This window comes from Lontra canadensis, unplaced genomic scaffold, assembly GCF_010015895.1.
Source record: "Lontra canadensis isolate GAN:19392208 unplaced genomic scaffold, GSC_riverotter_1.0 scaffold84, whole genome shotgun sequence".
NCBI lineage: Eukaryota > Metazoa > Chordata > Mammalia > Carnivora > Mustelidae > Lontra > Lontra canadensis.
In genome coordinates, this window is record NW_022631078.1 from 4,886,448 (window position 1) to 4,909,929 (window position 23,482).

Below are 23,482 nucleotides of genomic sequence, written 5' to 3' on the forward strand. Positions count from 1 at the left end.
AGGGACCCGGAGCTGGGAACGCAGGGGAGACGCCCAGCAGCAGGCTCAGGGTGCCCACCTCAGCCCTCCCTGCCAGCCCCACCCCCTGCCTCCCGTGCCTTGTCCTGGCTGGTTCCCCACCAACGTCGGGTACTGGGACAGCCACAGTCAACCTCCTCCAGGGACTTAGTCTTTGCAAAGGCAGCAGGTGCCAAGTCTCACCAGAGAGAGAACAAGCCCCCCCCCCGCCCCCAGGACAGACGGGGAGACCACAAATCTTTCTCCTTCGGGATGTCTGGGCAGGTTTCTCAGCCACCTTTGTGAGGGCCTGAGCCACGGTTCCTCTGGCGAGTAACTGACTTAACTTCCCTAAAGGGCTCCAGGGCTTGGTTTTGGAGCCACGCCCATCAGCCTGAGGGGCAGGCTGGCAGCAGCTGACTGTGGGCAGGCTGGGGCCTCTGGCCATCCACCCTGACCCCCGAGAGTCCTTTCTGCTCCCAAGGTCAGACCCTGAGCCCGAGGGAAGGTCAGCATCACTGGGCTCTCAGTGGCCCCCACAGGTGCCCTCAGAGATGGGAATCTGAGCACCTTCCATGCCTGGCCCCGTGGGAAGGCGAGCTGCCCTGGGTGGGGTGAGTGGGGAGGGGAGCTTGTACCCATGTGGACGGAACCGTCTCTCCCAGGACACTGCAGGCTCCCCAGATCCCTCCCAGAAATAACACTTGTTAATATAAACAGAGTGAGGCCGGGGGTTGTTTCAAAACTGATCCATGCATGCCTGCTGAATCCAAAGATATTCAGACGGACATGGGAGTGGGGGTGGGGGTAGGGCACAGGCATCAGACGGGGCCGGGCCTGGGGGGCAGGGCCCTCTGGGGCCTTCTGGCTGGTGTGCAGGCAGGCTCGGAGAAGCGGCTTCTGGGATTAATTCGGGGATCCACAGGGTGCGCTGTCCATGCTTTCTTTCAGCTTGTGCTTTTGAAACAAGCTATACAGGACCCGCAGCGTGCTTTTGGTGTCCTTGTTCACAATGTCTGTGGGTCGGAGGAGAGTGGGACAGCCGGTCAGGCCTCGGCCGGGGCGAGGAAGGGGGTGGCCACCGTCCCACTTTGCCTGGGACCAAAGGGCTTCCTGGGACACGGGACGTCAGAGTTAAACCCGGGGGTCAAACAGGACTGTTGGTCAGGCTCGGCCTGAGTCCCGGGATCCATCCCAGGGCCCTGCCTCCCACCTTCTCCCACCCCATCCTCTCCTGTATATGCGGTGCCCCCCACATACATTCCCTCAAGGTCTCATCCGTCTGGACAGCCTACCCAGGTCCCCAGGCCCCCTCCTCCGGTGGGGTGGGTGGAAGCTGTGGGCGCAGCACCCCCCATCGTGGCAACTTCCCGGCTGAGCAAGAGCACTACCCCGACAGAGGCGTCCCTCGACTCCACAGCTCCCACGGGCGCCACACGCTCACCTTTGGGGTCGATGGGGTAGTTGAGCAGACCCTCGTCCTTCAGCAACTCCAGGGCCAGGGTGACGTTGTGCAGCTGTGATAAGACCCCACCAGATGTTAGTCCCAAACCCAGGCCCGGGTCCCCAACTCCCAGGCCCGCCCATCACTCATCGTGTGCCTCACACTTCAAGGAGACCATCTCTAGTGGGGAAGGCAGGTATGGAGAGGGGCATCTGGTCTGGAAGTCAGGGAAGTCTTCCTGGAGGAGGTGATGCCTAGAGGTAAGTCTTGCCAGGTGAGGGGACTCAGCCAGGGGAAAGAACACAGGTTTATCCTGGCCTTCTCTGATGCAGCCCCAGCACCGTGGGCAATGGAGGCCCCGATGGAAACAGCTGAGTTCCAGGGCCAAAGCACAGCTGGGGAGAGCATGGCCAAGGGGCTCACCTAAGCTTACAAGATAGAAAGTGGCGGAACCAGGTCTGTCTCACTCCGATGTCGGAGCAAAGTGGGCTGGAGGCTGCAGCAGCCGTCCCCTGTCTAGGCACACATGGGTTCAGGCCCCTGCCCGGTCATGGGGTAACCTCCAGCAAGTCACTTGGCACCCCCCGGGCCTACCTCGCTCACCTGCAGAGTGGAGTCACCACCATCTGCCCTGTGTCCTGATCCGGGGTGCTGGGTGGGGGCCTGGGGGAGCCCAGACAGCCCTCGGCTCAGAGCCCGTACTCTGTTAGGGGAGTTCTCCCTATTCATGGCTAGTTTCTCCCTGGTGCCCCAAAGCAATCAAAAAGACCCTGTCCTCTGCCTGGGGGCAATGGTCCATTGCGGGGGCAAAGCTATTGGACCCCAGGATCCACCTGTCCTGGAGTGTCTGGGAGGACCGGTGTTTCGAAAACACTTTGTCCACTCGCTTAGTTAAAATACATTTACTGAGCATCTATTATGGCTGGCAGTTCATTCAGCAGGGGCCAAACCAGACCCCTCCCCGAGCTCATGGAGTCAATGCCTCTCGACGCTACGAAAACCATCACACTCGCTTCTGGGCATCAAGCCCATGCCCGACCTGAGCCCAGGGAGCCACCGCAAGCCCCAGAGATGTCTCAGCACACTCCCTGCCCAGGTGTCACTTCCCTTCCATGCACTGCTTGAGGTTATAAAAGTAAAACCGTCACCTTGCGCGGAGCTGAGGGAAGGCTGTCATCCAGAAGCGTGCACTCAGATCCTCCCAGGGAGAAATAATTGAATGTGGGAGGAAGCCCACAATTCCCGGGGCCGGTGTTCTGATTTCCGCCGAGCAGACGGTCACCTCCCTCCCTCTGTCCCTCGCTTGTCTTCCGGGAAGGAAGGACAGTATCACATAAACACTCGTGGCAAGGCAGGTCTGATAATGAGACATCCAGTCTCGAGGGGCACTCTGCCCAGATAATGATTCCTCAGTGTCCCACCGGCGGACAGCGCGGCGGTCCCCGCCCCCTTCAGCTAATGACCTCCTCTGCATTTTGATCATTCACCCCGTGGCTGGGACTGTCCATAGTCCCCTATAAAAATTCATTCTTGGGGTCTGAGTGAAGAGGCTGCTTCTCTCCCCCGGAGGTAAGTGGCTCAGATTGGGAAGCTGGTTCAAAAATCCGTGGCTGGAGTGGGCTCGTGGCCCCCAGGGACATCGGGAGTCAGAGCGCTTGTCCCTGGCTTGTCACTGGGGTTTTCGAGCCTGCCAAATATTGGACAGAGACTTTGAAGTCCCGTGAAGCCCAACCCCCGAGTAACCAAGAGGGGACACCTGTGCTGTTCCGGGTCCTGGTTCTGGGCCCCTCCCCCAGGCTCCACTGTCCTGCCTCCTCCCCCGCCTCCATGTCTCCGTGTTCTGCCTTCTGTCTGCAGGCTCCCCTCCACTGCCTAGGCTGGGCTCTGACCCTCTTGGGCCCTCCCACTGGCCCGGCTTCAGGCCAACCCCTTCCCAGCTGGAGAGGGGCTCACACTCCTCTGTCGCCCGTGGGGCTCACTCTGACTCCCTAGGACAAAATGGGGAGGGGGCCCTGGCACCAGAGGCTGGCAAGCCCGGGCACCGGGGCCACGGGGCCTCCCGGGCCAACAGGACGAGAGGGAGGTGATGTCATGCCAGCTGTGCTCGGCTTAGTCGCCTGTGTCCCTGCCACGCCCACGAGGAAACCACGCTGGGCTTGCAGCTCGTCCCAGGACGGTGGCAGGATGGTCCCAAAGCACCAAGCTGGACCGCCCCAGCTGAACCCAGCCGAGCCAGGACCAGCCAAACCCAGCCCACCCGCAACTCTGTGGGAATGCACGACCGAGGTGTCAGGTGAGCCACCCGTCGTCCAGGGGGCTTGTCACGCGGCATTTCTGTGGCGGTAGCTGACTGACACAGTCCAGGAGACCCCCGTGAGTGTTGACCGCTGTCCCTGCTGCTACCACTGGAAACACAAACGCTACACGGCTCCAGGCTCTTGGCTCCTCATCGCAGGTCCGAGCTCTCGAGAACCAGAGCCCTGAATCAATCCTCACGTCAAGACCACCTGTGCCTCCCGGGAAGGGAGAGGCCACGCCCATGAAGGATTGCATCTCCAGGCTTCAAGGGCAAGAACCGCGGGCCAAGGGTCAGAAGGCTGGTCCCTGTGTCAGGACTGCCACCAAGCAGCAGCACAGTCCTGAGCAAGTCCCAGAGCCTCTCAGGGCCTCCACTTTCCCCTCTGTAAAATGGACACGCAACCTGGCCCAGCAGGTTGGAACAAAGTAGGAGGCAGGGGAGGCAGAGGAACTGTCTGGACAGAGACCTGGAGATGCGAGAGGACCAGGCCTGCGAAGGCTGTGGTCAGGAGTCCGTGGGACACAGACAGACAAGGCTGTGGATGTGTGGGGGAGGGGCCTGGATGACGGGCCCTGGGGTGGGAGGCAGCAAAGCCAGAATAGAGCCTCACACCCCAGAGGCAGGCCACCGGTCTGACCCATCCCCAGGACCTCGGATCTCACCCTCCCCAGGGACACAGGCAGGACAAAGGGGAGACATCATTTCTTCTCCCACAAATGGCCCCAAAGCTGGCTGGAAACTGGCCCTCAGCCCTGCTCCGTGTTCCTGTTCTATAGAAAGAGCCACTGCTGTGGAGAGATGAAGGGGTTGCCTCCCAGCGGGCCCGAGGGACCCTGGAGGGGACAGAGTTAAGCAGGCCACCTGGGGTCCAAGCAGGGCGCCTCCCGCCCCAGGCTCCAGCCCATCGCAGCCACCCCTCCAGCATCACCTCCAGTAGGGCTGTTGCCCACGAAGACTCCAGGCCGATCCCCTGAGCAGACCGGGGTCCCCAGGACCACCTGCCCTTGAGGCGTCCCCTCCATGAGCCTCCAGACCCTGTGCGTGTGGTCTGAGGGGTGGCGGGGCAGGGACGGTGAGCCTCGGGAAGACGGGAAGCCGGAGGGGCAGGCCTGAGCTGGTGGAGCGGGGACTGGATGGAGGCTTCTTGTTCCTCTGCCACATCTGCCCTGACGTGGGGCCACTGACAGGGGACGGGGTGGCCCCTCACCTACAGAATAGTGAGAATCCCCTGCCCTTGCTGGCAGGTCAATGTTGCTTGTGGAAAGGGCCTTCCTGGCAGGGGAACAGCCTGTGTGAAAGCCCGAGGGGGCAGAGTTCGAGGAGCGCGAGCACGTGGCGCCCCTGGGATGGCTGGGGACGCCGGCAAGCTGAAGAGTGGAGCAGAGGAGCCGAGGCCGCCAGGCGGGGGCTGGGCATGGGGACGCAGGCTCACCTGTCACTGCCACCAGCATTGCCATCCTCTCCCCCACTTCCCCGGGTCAGGACCCAGACCCTCCTGCCTGGGCTGCTGCAGCCATCCCCCAAGCAGCCTGTCAGCCTGCAGGGGCCACATGGGAACTCCAGACTCCTGTGAAGCCAGACCCCCGCCAGGCCCTGGCCCACCCCTGCAGCGGCACAAACCACAGAGGGATGCCACCCTGGGACTTCCGTGCTTCTGTCCACACTGAGCCTTTGCTGATGCTGCTCCCTCCCTCTGCAAACCAAACCCTGACCGACAACACGTGTCACCTCTTACACCATGCCCTCCTGACCCCTTCAGATCACAGCAACCACTCCTTCCTTCGGGTCCTCAACTGACCCACCCATCCCAAACCAACACTCTTCACCGTGGCCCTGGGGAACCATACGTCCCTGGGAGTACAGTGGGGACAGACTGAGAGGCCCTCAAAAACAGGAGCTGTGTGGGGCTGTCTTCGTGGCCCATATGGCACAGCTTGACGCCAAGAAGGATCTCAAGAAATGAAGGATCAGGTGCAGAAGCAGGTGGGGGCTGGATAGGTAGATGGACAGATGGGCAGGCAGGGGTATGGATGGGTGAACTGGGTGGATGGGCAACTGGCAAGTCAATGGATAGGTATGAGGATGGATGGATGGATGGATGGATGGGTGGATGGTGGATGGATGGGTGGATGGATGGATGGATGGATGATGGGTGGATGGAAGGGTGGATGGATGGGTGGATGGATGGATGGATGGATGGTGGATGGATGGTGGATGGATGGTGGATGGATGGTGGATGGAAGGGTGGATGGATGGGTGGATGGATGGATGGATGGATGGTGGATGGATGGTGGATGGATGGTGGATGGATGGGTGGGTGGATGGATGGATGGGTGGGTGGATGGGTGGATGGATGGATGGTGGGTGGATGGGTGGTGGATGGATGGATGGATGGTGGATGGATGGATGGATGGGTGGGTGGATGGATGGATGGATGGTGGATGGACGGATGGATGGTGGATGGATGGGTGGGTAGGTAGATGGATGGAAGGATGGACAGATGGATGGACGGATGGATGGACGGGTGGATGGGCAGTTGGATGGATGGGTGGATGGATGGGTGGATGGACGGGTGGACGGGTGGATGGACGGGTGGATGGATGGGTGGATGGATGGGTGGATGGATGGGTGGATGGATGGGTGGGTGGGTAAATGAGTAGATAAATAGATGAAGGATGGGCAGGCAGGGGAATGGGCAGATGAATTGAGTAGATGGGTGGATGGATGGGTAGATATATGAATAACCAAACTTCCCCTCCACCCTTCACTTCACCCGGAAGTGAAAAAGGACATTGGTATTGCCACCTGCGCAAGTCTGTCCGCTCAGGAGTAGACCATCAAGGCAACATCTGGGAAACTTACCATTTCTGCAGGAGAGGCAGGAGTGAGGTAGAATTCCTTCAAGTGCAGGAAGAAGCCTTGCAGCTGTCCAATCAGCAGGAGTAAGAAGACCCCGTCTGCAAACTGCAGAGGAGAGCCTTGGAGGCAGATGGCCTGGGGCCCCGCTCTGCCTCCCGCAGGCTGTGTAGCGCCCCCCTCTGAGTCTCAGCGGCCTTTCTGAGACTTAAGGACGACATCCCCGACCTTGCAGTGTGTCATAATCATTGGTGGCATCAGGTAGCAGACACTCACAGGCCACCTGGCACAGAGCATGTGCTCAATAAAATAAGCTCTTTTTACATTATCAGTGAAATAGCCAAACATCACTTTTTAAACCACATACTGTTCCGTGAGCTACAGGAGCACAGGAGCAAACAGAGTTGAGTGTAAAATTCCTCCTCCGGGAGAGGCAGGGAACAGCACACGGGCTCGTTTTGCTGGCTGCCACATTCGTATTTCTGCCTGTTAGGTCTTTGAGTTCAGAGATAAAGCCGCCCGCCTGCCGTCGGCGTAACATATTCTAGCATAATCCTACCTGATCTCTTCAAAGATACAAAACACAAGATTGGATACTGGAGGGAAAACCTCCACTTGAAGTCCTTAACAGAATTTCCTCTTATTGGGTCTCTTCCAACATTATTACTTCAGTCTGAAATCTTTTCTGCTGATATTCCCTGATAATACCCCCAAAATACCAGGGACTTCAACTTCTCCCCTTATCCGACAGTCTCTCTATACGGTCCTCCCACATATCATTATTTTCCAAAAGTCTTTTCCTCACCAAGGGAGAGATAAAGACGAGAAGCAAGTAAAATCGAAACCTATGGGATCGTCCTGTATATACCCACATAAAGTACAATAAAACCGTAAATTTATCATCTGTGGCATGTCCACAGTGTCCCAGCTTCTGTGATAAACACCGGAGGCATATCAGCTTATTTCTCGCTTCCAATTCTATGAGGCTGGTCTCCTTAAATTCCTTTTAAAAGAAGAGTAGCCCAAGGTTCAGAGAAATCCAACCCAAAGCCATGCAGATAACATGACGGAGGTGTCCTTGAAGCCCAGGGGCCACACATGTCCATCTAGCACCCATCAGGTCCAGAGCCTGGCGTCGCTAGCCCGCCACGTCCCTGCACCCCATCACACACAGACTTCTGTGGCCACCATGGGACGTGCTGCTGTGTACAGTCTGTGGTCTCAGCCCCCTGGATTCGAACTCCAGGTCCTCTGCTCTGTTGCTGGGCGACCTCACATGAGTTCATCTACATCTCTGTGTCTTAGTGTCCTCATCTATAAAATGCGGGAGTATGTGCTCCCCCCACAGGGACTATCAGGAGGATTCAGGGAGGACCTGGATGTAAAGCACTTTGTTTTGGGTCTCACACATAGTGAGGGCTTTACTGCTTTCAGATACCCGGGACCCTGTTCCTCGCTGGCTAATGCCAGGGTGTGTCTGAGAATCCAGTTAGCTCTGGCTAAGATCGCCATAAGCCATTTAGCCCACCGGGAACCAGACCTGCCTCCACCTCCCTCCCCTATGACCACCACGCTGCACGGGCAGAAACCAGGGGGCCCAACGCCTACTCTGCGACTACGCCGCCAACATCTAAGTCCATGCGGCCAGTCGACGTGGCCGGTGGCCAGCAGGTTCCATTGCCCCCTGAAGGCTCTGGGCTGATGACAATCAGCTTCTCCGACCCCTCTGTGCAGAGAGAACGTTACAGGCGCACGGTCTCCTCCTGGAAGGCCATGGCCCCCTGAGTCAGCCTGACTGGGTAAGATTTCGGTCCTGCCCCACAGTGGGACTTGGTCTAAGGCAGCCACATGGCCTGGGCAGCTGGGGGGTCCACAGGGGCAGGTCTCTAAGTGCCTCACACGTGACGCTATGAACAAATGCAGTCACACGAGAGGAGCTCCAACCGCAGAGGGAAACCCACAGTCCCTGTTTCATGAGGTCCCCACAGTGTCCCTCCCAGCAACACCCACCCCCCATTGGAGAGAAGGACCCCATGGCTCTGAGAGGCGACACATCCTGGGTCACAAAGGGGCAGGCAACGGCTCCCACGGCCCCACAGGAACTTCTCCCCCACCTGCACCCCAGGGCCCTTCCCACCTGGGGGCCCCCACAGCTGAGTCCCTACCTGGGTGTCCAGGTTCTGCACAGACAGGCCCAGGCGGTCCAGCTTCTGGTTGACGAAGTTCACAATGGCCTACCAGGGGGAGAGCAAGGACCAAAGCCCAGGGCTCGGGTTTGCCACCTTCCCACTCAGGAGGGCACGGGAAGCCCCCAGCGTGGGGTCCGAAGCACGGGAGGGGAGGCGCGGGGGCCTTGTTCCTTCCCCTTCACCTCTCCCCAGGTCTCAGGGCGGGCAACTGGGAGCTTTGATCTCTTGTACCTCTTTCACTGCGTTCACTTTCTCCGGGGCCAGCTTAAATAATTCATCAAAGACATCCTCTGCAAGCAGAGCCAATAAACACCTCATTACCATGCTGTTATCTTTGTGCCAAACAGGGGCCATATTTCCATACAAGTTTCTCAGGGTCCCCAGTCTGGAGGGAGCTGTAGTTCTACCTCTGGCTTCTTCTTCTTCTTCTTTTTTTTTTTTAAAGATTTTATTATTTATTTGACAGAGAGAGACACAGTGAGAGAGGGAACACAAGCAGGGGCAGTGGGAGAGGGAGAAGCAGGCCTCCCGCAGAGCAGAGAGCTCGATGCGGGGCTCGATCCCAAGACCCTGGGACCATGACCCGAGCTGAAGGCAGATGCTCAACTACTGAGCCGCCCAGGTGCCCCTACCTCTGGCTTCTTGAATTTAAAAAATGGGCCTGGGTCTGTCTGGGTCAGTGTTCCCCACTGCATGGCCCAGAGGGAACCGCCTCCCCTCTCTGGGCCTTGGTGTCCTGTCTATAAGGCGTGGGTGTTATCAGCTACAAGGCAGGGTTGTTTGCAGAGAGGAAATCTGGGGCCACGTAACACACTTGGCCCAGTGGCTGGGCACACACAGTAGGGCTTCACGAACAGGGGCCTTTCTGTCGTGGATGCCTAAGGCTTTTGCTCGGCCGCCACCCTGTCCTCTGGGAAGCTGCTCCCCCCCCACTCCTCCCGGTCCCCTGCTCAGCCCACAGGACCTCGGAGCGACCACAGGTGGCTGAGCAGGCCCACATGGACACTCGGCCCATATGTCTCCTCCCCAGCACTTCTGGATTGGCAGAATGAGGACATCGAGCCCTGCATCGCACAAAGGCCAGCGCCCTCAGCAGCTGAGTCATGCCTGCGAGGCTCGGAAACAAAGGAGGCATCTTGGCAGCTCAGCAGCTCAGGCCCCGTCCCGCCTCAGACGCCCGAGTCCTCAGACGCATGCCCTTTTCCTACAAGCTGGCTTCCTCGTATTTGCAGCCCACACGGCTCCCTGGGGGAGACCTGTCCTCGCCCGGGCTGGCTAGCAGAAATCACCTTCAGGCTCTGCTACTCAGCAGCTGTGCAACCCTGAGCAAGTCACTTCACCTCTCTGTGCCTCAGTTCCCTCATCAGCAGAAGGGGAAAGGCGGCACCAGATAGCAGCATGGCCTTTCAAATGCACCCACAAATATGGTGGAAACCCCAGCAGTTCCCTCCAGGCCCCGTGGCCCGTGCTCCAGGGAACTGGGTCCCCAAAGGAGCCAGGAGATTAAAGGCAAGTGGGTGCTCAGGTGACAGGAGCCAGAACAGCGTGAGTGTGCTGGAAGGGGTGGTGAGGAGCTCCCGCTCTGCGTCCCTGCCCCTCACTGCGCGACCCGCCCTCATGCTGGCCCCCGACAAACTCTGATCCCGGAGCAACAGCCCCCGCCATCCTCACGGTGCCCTACACACACACACACACACACACACACACACACACCAGCCTCCTGCACCTCCCCTCGCCTTCCCTCTCCTATGCATTCTCCCTCAGCCTGTTCCCAGAAGCCCCTCGTGGGCCATCATTTCCGCCTCTGCAGGTGGGCTGCCCCTCATGGAACCCCCTGCCCAGACAGCAGTGTGTCCTAAGTGGGGATGGCTTAGGAAGGAAGATCATGTTAGGAAGCAGGGATGATGGACGGACTGGTGGGCGGGTGGATACTTAGAGGCATTGGTGGGCAGGTGGGTAGATGGATGGACAGTTGGACGATGGGTGGACTGGTGGGGAGGGTGAGTGGATGGATGGGCAGATGGATAGATTGGTGAGTGGATGGACAGATGAACAGCCAACCAGGCCAACTGACCGGCAGAATGAAGGAATGAGGGGCACCTGGGTGACTCAGTTGGTTAAGCAGCGGCCTTCAGCTCAGGTCACGATCTCAGGGTCCTGGGATCGAGCCCCGCATCGGGCTCTCTGCTCAGCGGGGGGGCTGCTTCCCCACCCCCCTGCCTGCCTCTTTGCCTACTTGTGATCTCTTTCTCTCTGTCAAATAAATAAATAAAATTTTTTTAAAAATTAAAAAAAAAGAAAGAAAAAAGAAAAACACCATACTGATTAAAACATATGGAACAAATAAAAAATCCACGAGTTCTGGGGAAGCTGGGTGTCTCAGTCAGTTAAGCATCTGACTCTTGATTTTGACTCAGGTCATGATCTCAGGGTCGTGAACTCAGGGTCATGATCTCAGGCTTATGAGATTGAGCCCCATACTGGGCTCTGCACTGGGTGCAGAACCTGCTTAAGATTCTTTCTCTTCACTCTTTCTCTAAAAAAAAAGAAAGGAAAAAAAGAAAAAAAAAATCCACAAGTTCACATCAGTACAAAAACAGAGAAAAGAAAATTAAAAGAAACAATTATTTAAAAATGATTGACAACAAGAAGGACTGGCTGGACCAATGCTGCTATGGATGGGTGAAGAGGTCTGTCACAAAAGCAGCAGCCACGGTCCCAGATCAGCCACGATGAGGCCCCCACGGTGTGCTAAGTGCATTCACAAATTCTCTCAACCCTCATCACCAGCCCAAGAGGCCGGTGCCGTCATTAATCCCACTTCACAGATGAGAAAGTTGAGGCACAGACAGGCTAAGACCCTTGCCCAAGTTCACCCAGCTGCTGAGAGGAAGCATCAGAAACCAGGCCATCCGGTTGCAACAGCCCCACCATCAGACTGCTGGGATTCTAAATCCCCCACACGAGCCATATCAGGAGAGGAAAGAGCCAGATCCATGGACAGACTGACAGACAGGAGGAGGGACAAATGGACCAGAAGAATCCTCGAGGCACACACAGAGGGGTGCAAAGGGGTGAGAAGGCCCAGCAAAGCACCCCTTGTCGCCACGTCTGCGTCCACACGCACCCGAGAGCAAAAGATCTCCTTAAGCTGCCGTTGTACTCACTTGCAGGTTGGTCCTTGTCTGTGCTAAAGGGAGATTATAGGGGGAGAAAGGCAAAGAAATGGTTAAAAAAAAATACCGTCTTCAGACCTAGAGTTTCTTCCTATGACAAAACTTGGCACGGGGAGAGCTGACTGCAAAGCCGGCAGGCTCCGTCTTCCCTGGCAGCTTCGTAAGCGGGCAGGGAGGGCCCTCGTGCAGAGCAAACAGCCGGAAAGAGGCCCACACCTTCCCTGGAGGTTTCCACCCCAAGCTATGTCTGGGTTTTGTCATTTCTGTGGTTGTCATTTTAGTTGGGGCGGGAGGCATTACACGTGCAACCAGACACACAAATTGTAAGTTTATTGCGGGTGCGTTTTTCATATCCCCTGTGGGATCAGCACCCCGGTGAGATACAGACCCTTCCTAGCAGCCCCCGTGCTCTCCCGCCTCAAACCAGCATGACCGCTGCTCTGGTCCCTCCCACCGTGCATGCGTTTGGCCTGTTCTGGGAGTCCGTGTCCGTGAAATCACCCAGGACACCGTCTTCTGGGTCTGGCTTCTTTCACTCTGCGTTTCTTGTTTTGAACAGTTTTCCTTTGTCTTTGGTTCAATTTTCCAGCCCCGCCCTTTAGAAGCAATGTTCTGGCCCAAAGTAGGCCCAGTGGTCCCAGGGGAGCCAACTGCCCCCCACCCCGTGCCTGTGCCCCCAGCAGGGGACCGGGCCATGCAGGGCAGAGCAGGCGGCCTCAAGCAAAGACCCGGAGCTCATCAGCAGGAACCAGGGTGCCAGAGGGAGAGATGCCCCCGTGCGCCTGAGAGGTCAGGGGAGCCGACACAGAGTTCCGAGCTCATAAAGGCGCAGAGAAAGATGACTGTAGGACCACAAGTGGGGCAGGAATGTGATACCATGAGCAGACGACACCTTCCCACACAAGTTCCTGAAGCTTTGGCTTTGGAGAGGGAGCCGGGTCACCGCCACCGAGCAGCAGAGTGACTGGGAGGTCACTCAGCCTCACTGGGTCAGAGGGCAGCCCTGGGGAAGGTTAAATGGGCCTGTGTGTGCCCCAGACCCCCTGGCACGAGGGGCCTCCTCCTGACCTTCGCCCAGCTCGGCATACAAGCTTGGGTGACAGCAGACCCTGGCCATCAACTTGCTGTTGGTTTCAGTACCTCCCACTCCCCATGGGAGCCACAGACTGGGGGGACCCCAGGGTAGGAGGGAGTCTACGTGGGGGAAGGCCCCCTTGCACACATTGCCTGTAACCTTCACAAGTGAGCTGGATTCCTTGGGGTTGCTCGGGCCACCACAGTCTTAATGGCTGGAGGGGGTCCCTGAGTTTTTTTCAGAGGAGCTGCGGCTCAACACAGTGGGAGGTGACTTGTTGGAGGTCACAGAGCTCGTATCCCATCGAGGGGGAGCCGAGCCCAGGTCGGGCTGCGTGCCAAGCCTGTGAGCTACAGAGAACCGACTCCCCTAGTCAGGCTCTGCGAGGGTCAAACAAGTCCCAGGATCTACACAGCCCACCCTGCCCGTAGTGGGCACTCAGCAAATATCAGGCCCACTCTCACTCCAAGGCCCACGCTCAGACCGCCCCAGAAAGACCCGGCCAGCCCGGCCTGGGATAGCCCTTACCTCCAGGAGGGCAGAGGGCAGGGCTCACTGGCAGAGCATTCTGCTCGCACAGACAGACGGAAAGCAAACAGGTGGACAGCTGGCTGACATGGACCCTCAAGGAGGGAGCCTCCCATCCCGCACACAGTAGGTGCTCAATAAATGCTGGTGGTATGAGGGAGTGTTTGGTGCGCTTGTCTCCGGGCACTGGGAGGCTGGAGGGGTTCGGACCCCTGCTATAATGCTGTAGCATCTCCCTGCCGTGAGTGACCCCCTCACCCACATCCAGCACATGTGCACCAGGCGAAGGGGAACCAACATGGCATTGAGGTCCTCTGCCCCCAGGTCTGGACTCCTCCTGGCCTGCAACAGCTATGATGTGACCTCAGGACCGGGAGCCACAGCCCCTTTTCTAAGCCTGACTCTGCCTGTTTTGTTGGGTTGTGCAGAGAATGAAATGAGCCGGCAGGGTGGGCTTTCCCACATAAGCGGCCATGCCCTGTGAGGCCCAGAGAGATGCAAGGGCGCCCAGCGGGGCTGAAGGGACAGCAAGGCCCTCTGGGGGCTGAGACAAAGCTAGGGAGGTGTGAGGGTCCCTCCCACAAAGGTCAGGTAGATCAGACCCCGGCCCCAGGCCCCACAGCCCATTCCCAAAAAAACGTAACCTGGTCTCCGCTGTCGGCCCCAGTTCTTCCCTCACCTGCAGTCAGTGAGCTGTTCCACTGACTTCTCGGACTTCAGACCACTTTTGGTGCTCTAAGAAAGAAAAAAGGGGAAGAAATTGAGTAATCCCAGAAAACTCAGGGACCCACTCCAGCCATGAAGACTGTAGTGGCCCAAGCAGCCCCAAGGAATCCAGCTCACTCTACCTCATCCCCTCCTCAGGGTGGTTCCTGGAAGCTCTCATCACTGTGGCCTGGCTCATTTGTCTTTCTTTCTTATAAGCCTTGAATCCCATGAGGATGAGAACCATGTCTGTCTTGTTCCCTAGGTATCCCCAGAGTCTCACCCAGTGCCTGGCTCATAGGGAGTCAATGAACATGAGTTGATCTGAATAATGATTGAATGATCCCAGATGGATGGATGGATGGATGGATGGATGGATGGTGGATGGGTGGGTGGATGGATGGATGGATGGATAGACAGATGGATGGATGGGTAGGTGGATGGTGGATAGAGGGATGGGTAGAAGTGTGGGTAAAAGTGTGGGTGGACAGGTGGGTGCATGGATTAATGAATGAGTGAATGAGAAAGTGAAGGAGTAAAGGAATAAAGTCCCCTCTGATTTATATAAGAAATACAAACAAAGTCATGACGCTATTTAGTAGAGAATTTTAATCAATGATTTTGAAAAAAAAAATGATTTCACCTGAATGAAAGGTAAGCTCCAAGACAGGAAGGGCCATTGCTCACCAGGTACTCAGAGATTGGGGGAGGGAGTGTGGTGCTCAAAGTGTGCCTGAGGGAGAAGCCGTGGTTCCGGGGACATAAACCTCAGCGCCAGTTGTGAGTGGGCTAGAGCGAGGGGGCCCCGTGGGTGGAGAAACCCGAGAAGGCTCCCTTGCCCAGTCACAGCCCTCCATAGTGACCAAGGGACAACACTGCTGTGATGTAGGCCAAGGCTATGAAGCCTCCCGAAAGGCGATGAGCAGATGATGACTTATGGTCCACGTGACACAGCTGCCATCAACCAGGAGTTTCCTAACAGCCGCAGGCAGACGCTATCTGCTGAGCTAAGTGGGACCAGCCAGACTGCAGACCCACTTACAGGCCCCCTGGACTTGACGTCTCCCACCCACAGCTCCAGCCCAGCCCCCACGGCGGTCCTGGAAGGATGTGATCTCTCTCAAGAGAAGGTCAGGCCCCTCCCATGCCACACCCCCCAACACAGGGTACGGGGATATGCATCCAAAATGCTCAGCCTACACACAGTGGTCCCCCAGGGCCCAGCCTCATACCTCCATGGTGATCACATCCACCTGGACGTTGGTCGGGAGGGGCAGGTCAGGCTGGAAATGCTTGGCCAAGGCCACGAGTAGATGCAAGGTGGCCAGCAGGTCCTTGCTGAAGATGGCTGGGAGGGGAGGGGACACAGGTCAGAACCGAGGAATTGCCAAAGCTGGGGCTGTCTCCTTGCTGTCACAACCACCCTCTGAAGACCAAGGAGCTCTGTGTCCAGCCTTCTGGAAGGCAGAGGTGTGGAGACATTCATTCTGAACCCAAAGCAGTCACCCTTTGCCTTCAATAGCCTGCCCTGCGAATGCAGCCCATGGGCACAAGGCACCGTGCAGACGGGGCTTCGGACACAGTCCCTGCCGACAGTTGTGAGCAACTCAATGCCCTCCAGTGGGGCCCTGGCTAAAGGAATTGGTGGATTCAGGTGAGCGTGACTTAATTCAGGGCCGACATTATGCACATCAGTCATTGAAAGTGAGTCTTTAAGCATCATGGTCAAGGCAATGGCATGAGACCCAACCAAAACTGGGCTTGAAAACGGCTCCATCATCACCCCCAGCCCTGGAGAAGGTGCCAAACCCCTTTTAGCCTCAGTGTTCTCATCTGAAAAATGGGAGGGATGTGGCTCTCTGAACGGCAGGAACATCATACTGAATCACCAGCAGGCTGGGGGAGAGGGTCTGGGTGCTGGGCTCATGCTCATTTCTCACAAGCCAGTCCTGCAGGTATGACTTAAATCAACTAATGAAAGAGACTGGTAGCACCCACTGGATAAGAGAAGTGGGGCTTGTGGTGTTGGGACTCAAACGGGAGCTGCATGTTTGACTGTGTTCTTGCCGCTCAACGGTGTGCCCGGTTGCAGCCACGCCGCCGCGCTCCGGGGTGCAGAGGGCTGTCCGCTCCCAGCAGGTGCACAACTGCGCCCAGGAGCCCATGCTTCTGCTTCCTCCAAGCCCCAGAGGTGTCCCCATACCAGAGGCAGGTGTGCACACACACTGGGGCAAGAGAGGCCACTGGTGCAAAGGGACCTGGGCGCCCCCGCCCCAGCCAAGGCCCCCACTTACTTTCCACACTCCACTTGAGCTGCCTTTCCTCTGCCTGCAGGCTGCGGGTGATGGCCTCCAGCACCACCTCCAGCTTGCGCCTCTGGCTTGGGGAGGTCAGAGCCATCTCCTCCACCTCTAGCTTGACCCCGGTCAGCATCTCTACGGGCAGGAGAGAGCAGGAGAGCCAGGGAAGGCGTCAGGGGAGAGGTGGAGGGCAGCAGAAGAAGGAAGAGGGGGAGGACGGTGGGGGAAGGGGAGAAGGCACTGGAGGTCCCCCCCCACCATTAGCTGTGTGACCTGAGCAAGCCCACACCCTCTGAGCCGCCCTCCACTGGCCCTTCCCCTTGACCACCTGGTCCCCGCTCCCTTAGCGCTCTGCACAGCTCTGTACAACTCCTTTCTACAAGGCAGTGTGACCTTGACTCCTAGGCTCAGATCCTGACTCCCCCGCCTTCTTTACTCTGAGACCTTGGAGAAGTGACTAAGCCTCTGTTTCCTCATCTGTAAAATGGGGACACTAACAGGATAGGGTTTTCTCTGAGGATTAACCGCACTTGCTCCACGGCAGGGGGAAGGGGCTGGTGGGATCATTCGGTAGCCAACTACAAAGGGCTCCATGACCAACCAGTGCTGAGCCAGGCCCCAGGCTGGCGGAGGACCGGAATCAGGCCCACCCTGCCCTCAGGGACCTCACAGCTTTGTATAGAAGGAAGGTGTTCGGACCAAACCTGACACCTCAGCAGCAAGGGGGAGGGTAATCGGGGGCAGGGTGGGGGGTCTGCCTGGGGCAAGAGGCAGCCCTGAGAGTGAAGGCGCCCTGGGGAGCAGTAGGCATTTCCAGATTGAGACACCTCCTCCCCGGGTGGGGGCCCAGTGCACCTCTACTCGCCCGGGTCATCTCACTGCTGGCCTGCCTTCTTCGGCAGCGGGTACAGCCCAAGGCCGGGGACCTGGGTTCTTTTGTTAACCCCAGGAGCCCATAAACAGCAGGCACTCCACACATGATGTTCAGTGGGTGAGAAGCCCCCCACAGGGGCCTGGGCGGGCCAGGATGGGGGGCTGGGGCCCCAGCCCTGGGGGCTGCCACTTACGGAAAAGGTGGTGCAGGATGAGCCCATCGAATATGTCCTCCTCCAGGCTGCGGACCACAATGTGCTCGGGGAGGAGCTTGGCGTTGATCCACTCTATCAGCACCTGCAGACCCCAACAGGACAGCTGACCTGGGACCACTCCTCACCTGGTCCCCCACCTGGCTCAGGTCCAACCTCAGTCTGGAATGCCCTCCTCCCTCCTACCAACTCCTACCCATCCTTCAAGGCCAGGTCAAACATCACCTCCTCCGGGAAGCCCTCCCTGCTCTCCCAGGCTGAGTGAGGGGACTACTCTGGGCTCCCAGGGATCAAGGAACGGTGGGGTTGTCTTTTGTCCTGTGCAAGGTGTCCGTGCCGGGAAGCTACCGTCACAGGTACCTATAACTGGGGAGGTGGCTGTGGGACCGGAAAATTGGGAAGAGCTCTGAAAACCCCTGATAGAAAAAGCCTAAACTGCCTTGAAAAGGCTGTGGTAGAAATCTGGACATGAAGCAGGCAGTTCTGGTGAGAGCTCAGAAGGAGAGGAAAGACACAATACTGGGAACACAGCGGAGGCCACGTGACAAGAGAGGCCAAGAGTGGAGTGTCACATCTACACTCCAAGGGACACCAAGGGTTGTCACAGACCTCTGATGGCAGGAGAAAGGTCTGGGATGGGTTTCCCCTGAGAACCTCCAGGAGGAAACCCCTGCCCACCCCTTTGCTTGGGACTTCTGGCTTCCAGACTGGGAGACCATCAACCTCTTGTTTGAAGCCACCTGGTTTCTGATACTTGGTGGTGGCAGCCCCAGGACACCAGCACGGGGGCTGTGGGTGTCCCACCCTATCCCCTGACTTCCAGCTAGGGGGCACCCCCTGTTCCCCTTTGTGGCTCTGCCCAGGCTCTACCCTACCCTGCCTGGGCTCAAGAGGCCAGAAGGGCAGGAAGCAGAGCCCTGTGCCTTTAAGGGAGCAGCACCAGCTACTCCAGAGTTGGTGAGGAAACCTCCAAGCTCCTCCACCTCTGCACCTGTTCCCAGAGGAGCCCAGCAGGCTTCAGCTCCCACAGTGGCCACCCCTGCCCCTGTGGTCCCTCCCTCCCCATCTCCCTTCCCCACTTGCTTTCCTTGTCTCCTGCTCTTAACCTCCCGACTCACTACTTGCACCCAAACCCTTGTCTCAGGATCAGCTCTTGGAGGGGCCCAAGTTAAGACGTGTCAGCACCCTGTCTGGTTTTCCAGAGGGACCATGCTGGACCTACCCTGGGTCCCAGGGCCTGATGGTGGGAAAGGTGGGATGGAGGGAGCGAGGGAACAGGAGGCAGAAAAGAAGGATGGGGATTGGCCACAATCTGGAGGTGGGAGGTGGTACAGGCCTGGAGGCCTCCCTGGAGGATGCAACAGAAAGGCCATGGGGAGACTGGAGAAGTAAGGCAGAGGAAAACAGAGAGCTCAGCGTGCCTATGCTCAGCTGGTCCAGCAGCCACAGCAGGAGACTCCGAGCCAAGGAGAGACAGGCGGACGCGAGTGACCCACACCCGTTTCTGCCCATTTTGCCAGCTCTCCGTGGACTCAGACAGGTGAAAGGGCACAAGGTTTTGAGCCTGGGTCACACTCCAGCTCTGGTCGGCCACTCGCCAGCCATGTGTCCCCCACAGGTCAGGTGACCCCTCTGAGCCTCACTATCCCCTCCACGGGATACAAAACAGCAGGTCCCTTTTGACCATTGTGGAGCTTATTGGGATCGTCTAGGTAAAGGCACACTGTCGGTGCTCCATGAACGTTCTGTCGTGCGGTCGGTCACTCAGCAGGTCTGCCAGGGGCCTGCAGGATCCCCACCGGCTGGCCTGAGGCCAGACAGGAGAGGGGTGGCCCGCTGTCCCCAGCCCAAGAAGACGAAAAGACCACCTCCGAGGAGAGAGACCACAGGAAGCTGCCGTACCTTTTGCAGTTCCTCAAATTTGGGATCCTGCCGGGAAGTGGGGGGCAGGTATTTCCTCTTTTCTCCTGGAAGCAGAAGAGAGCGTGACACCCATGTGGGGACCCTGCAGGGGGCTGGGCAGCTCTCTCCCTGCAGGTCACCTGAGGCAGGCACCTTGACACGAGGCAAATTTGGTCCTCTTGCTTCACGTGTACACACACCCATGCACACGCATGCACGCACACACCCATGCGCACACACACACCCAAGCACACGCACGCACATGCACGCACACACCCATGCACACGCGCATACACATGCACACACACACCCTGAGCATCAAACATCCAGAGTGACTTGGATTCCCCAGACATGCCTCACCGCCCACGCCCCTTCCTTAGCCCACCTGCCCCCGCCACACCCCAAACGCCCTTCCCGCTCACTTCCCTCCTGAGTACCCGCTCATCCTCGGGCACAATATTTATATTTTGGGGACATACTTAGCCTGAAAAACTATTTCTTGTTTGAAATTCAAATTTAACTCGGCCTCCTGTGTTTTATCTGGCGATTCTACCCACTCCCTTAAGAAGACGCGGGGCTCACGCAAACCCAGGGGCCGGGCACCGAGGGGCCGAGGCGGACTCCGATTGCGTCTGTCTGGCTCCCTGGTGTGGGCAGGACACCGAGGCCACCCCGGCTGACTCTCTGAGCCCCAGGACCCTGGCCGGCAGCTTCCTGACATTTTGGACTCACGGGACCCACACACGTCAGGGCCAAGAGGAAACTGTAAGATCATCTAGTCTCAGGGAACATGGGGGAAACTGAGTCACCATGTGAGGAACTGCCTTGTCTAAATTCACAAAATGAAACGCCTCCGTCTTCATAGGACGCAGCTGGAGACATTTCCTAGACGTTCTGGAAACCTTCAAGGACTACCCAGCCCCATGTCTCCTGACAAGAAGGAGGGAGACCTAACCCGCTGGGCACCGGCAGGCTCTGGACCCACGCCTGGGGAGTGGGTGGCTGGAGGGCTCTGGTGGTGTCCCCCCACCCCTTCCCGGAGCAGGTTTCCTGACGCTCTGAATCATCCCACGTTCCAGCTCTGCCTACTAGTGCTTCAAGTATTTCTAAATCAACTGTAAAACAAAAAACAAATATTTTTTCAAATCACTAAGAAATACTGCTAACAGCAGTTTTTCTCCTGATGCTTTCTAGCCTCAAACCCTCTACAAACAGAAAGCCCTGGACAGCTGGACAGCTCAGGACGTCAGCCCTCGACACTGGCCACCCCCGCCCGGCCCCCAGGGTCTCACTCACCGCCCCAGGGTCTCTCCGCATCCCCGCCTATCTCGAAAGGCTGTCTTCAGAGCACCTAGATCAAGTCACTATCTGCTCTTTGAATCATTTCACTCTTTCTCTCCGTCCTCATACTTATGTTTGAAAGGTGACATAAATTCTAGAAAGTTCGCCTAAAGCCCCTGCTGAGCGGGACTTTTTGGGATAGCTTCCTGTGTTGCTTCTTTCCTGTGACAGGGTGAGGACGGCCTGGGGCACCTGACCTGTCCTTCCCGACTGTCCCCTGGGTGGGAGGTTCCGGGGGCAGCGGCCACGAGCTCCTCCAGCTCAGAAAACAGACTTGTGCCATTACCCCATCCTCCGGCCACCCCCTTCACAAAGGGACCCAGGCACGTGAAGGAAGCAGATTGGCAAGCCCCCATCCCACGAGGCATCCGGTGTCCACTGTCCACTACGGTAACAGACACCTGCTACCTGCCACCTTCTTTTCTGGGCCTCAGTTTCCTCGTGGACGCCAAGGAGGCAGAAGCACCCACCCTCAGAGCAACAAATGAGCCGTCTCTGGGACTAAATACACAGCAGCTGCTGGAATCCCTCTTCAACGTCACCATTGACATCAAGACGTGCGGTTATGAGGATACAGGGACACCTGCCGAAGTTTCTGGAAGCAGGGGCAGGGGGCTGTCAACGATGAAGCAGATGCATCGGCAGGGGCCCAACAGAACCGGGTGCTCAGATGACAACTTGGAAAGCAAGGCAGCGCCCAGAGCTGCCTGTTTGGGTCCTGCTGTGCAGACCCTCACCGTCCCCGCCCTGGCCGGCCCCCCAGCCCCACATGGGCACGGCACCTTGTGAGAGCTCCTCCTCCACCGGCGGGCCTGTCACCTTGGGGAGCTGCAGCAGGTTGTAGGACTCTGACTCCATTTGCCCCTTGCTGGCCCTGGGGTTGCGGAGGATAGCGGGCATCAGGTCCGAGGAGCCCCACACTCCTTCTGTGAGTCATTTCTTCCTGACCCCGAGACACAGGGAGAGAGGGTGGGGGCTGCTTAGGCAAGGGGCAGGTCCCCCCATGAGAAGTAGGCATGGGGCCAATTCTTCCGGGTCCCTGAGCCCGAGGCAGGGGCACGGCGTGAATGAGTGCACCAAGCTCGCCTGCCAACGTCACCTGACTCCTGTGCCACCCGCGTAGGCCTGGCTTACAGAGGGCGGCCTGGCCCTGCCTGTCCAGGCCTCTCTGTGGTTTGGGGGGTCTCATTGCTCCCACCAGCATGGGGGCCCACATTCACAGGGTGGGCACTGCCCCCCTCTGCGTGTTCATTAAAGGCAGGGGGCCGGGCTCACCCCCTGCAGGATGGGGCCGGTCCAGAAGCCTCCCCTGACCTCCTTCCTGTTCCCCGGGGCTCACTTCCTCTCCTGCTCAGCCCACAGCATCTCCCCGCCCTTCGGCCCCTGCGTCTTCCCCAGCATTTCTGGTCCCGAACAGACACTGGGGCCAGGGTGTCCGCCATCAGAATGGTGGCCAGCCCCAGCCCCTGGGGAGGCTCCCAAAGATGGGGACCTTCACAGGGGCTATAGCTTCCCCATCCCCCGAGCGGCCCTCCCAGGGACCAGGCCACTGCTGGTTCCATCCTGCCCTGAGACGAGGATCGGGGAGAACACAGCCATGGGGCCAGCCCTACCCCCTCAACTCCCCAGCCCCCATCTGGACAGGATTCGTCCGAAGGACACGGCCAGAGAAGAGGAAAGAGCCTTGCCTGGGGGTTCGGGGGCCCAGGTTCTCTTTGTGTGACTTAGCACAAATCCCCTCCCTTTCTGGTCCTAAAAATCTTTACAAGATAGGCCTGAGCTCACGGAAGGCCATGGAGTGTGGAGTGGGCGTAGAGCAGGGATGGCCTCAAGCCCTTTCCCACCCCGGGCAGCCCCTCCCTGCCCCGGGCCTCAGTTCCTTCATCTGAAACTGGGAGTCCTCTCTTCCCCGCATGCCGGGTGAGGCTCAGGGGAGGCGGCAGGTGGGAAGGGAGGTCGCCCGCCTGGCCACACCAGGGGATGGTACCCGTCTGCCTGTCCGCCCCAGGAAGTTAGAATGGCCACTGCTAAGCCTGGGGCCGGAGGGGCCCAGCCTGACCCCCTCCCTGTGTGGCCTCAGCTGAGGCTGTGCTCTCTGGGGTCGTTTCCACAAGCCCCCAGGAGGCCTCCCTCGCCGAGCTCTGGCTCCCAGGCATTAGAGAGAGGCAGAAAGCCCCGAGCCGAGGGCTCCCATGAGCTCAGACGCCAGGACGACTCACCCAGCTGCCTCTTCCACACCAGGAGGTGAAGGTCTTGGAGCTCGTGATCACCGGCTTCCCAGTAAAAGCTAAGCCCCAGCCGTGGGGGGCTGGAGGGGCCGGGGGAAGGCAGGGGCCACGCGCGCGGCTCACTTCCTCCAGGCCTGTGGCTTCCGCTGGGCCTGCCCGGCGGTGTTGGCACAGAGCTTCCTCCTTGCCGGGCCGCAGGGCCTGCTGCCTCCACGGCCCCACCGGAAAGCCCCGTCCCTGGAGCCCCGAACGCCCAGCCACACCTGCCGGCCCTCAGATGCCTCGCAGCCAGCTCAGATCTGCCATTTCTTCCCTCTCTCGCTCTCCCCTCCTCAGCACCCGACCCGAGCCAGTCCC

General features: G+C 58.5%; 1 protein-coding gene across 2 annotated transcripts; it reads right to left on the minus strand.

Moving 5' to 3' along the window:
* Nucleotides 1–817: 817 nt before the first annotated feature.
* On the minus strand, nt 818–23,195 carry PARVG (parvin gamma). 2 transcript variants are annotated; one of them, XM_032882816.1, is made up of 13 exons: nt 23,121–23,195; nt 21,680–21,775; nt 19,557–19,621; nt 17,637–17,739; nt 16,564–16,704; nt 15,502–15,617; nt 14,244–14,299; nt 11,953–11,975; nt 9,017–9,075; nt 8,762–8,830; nt 6,603–6,704; nt 1,442–1,514; nt 821–1,013 (listed from the first exon to the last, which is right to left on the minus strand). In XM_032882816.1, exons 2-13 carry the CDS (start codon nt 21,753–21,755, stop codon nt 904–906), a joined length of 993 nt encoding a protein of 330 aa, XP_032738707.1. In that variant the 5' UTR covers nt 21,756–21,775; nt 23,121–23,195; the 3' UTR covers nt 821–903. The 2 variants fall into 2 exon arrangements, with proteins under 2 accessions (XP_032738706.1, XP_032738707.1); XM_032882815.1 differs by lacking the exons at nt 21,680–21,775; nt 23,121–23,195 and adding an exon at nt 21,368–21,473 and having other exon boundaries at nt 818–1,013; nt 19,557–19,709.
* Nucleotides 23,196–23,482: the final 287 nt, after the last annotated feature.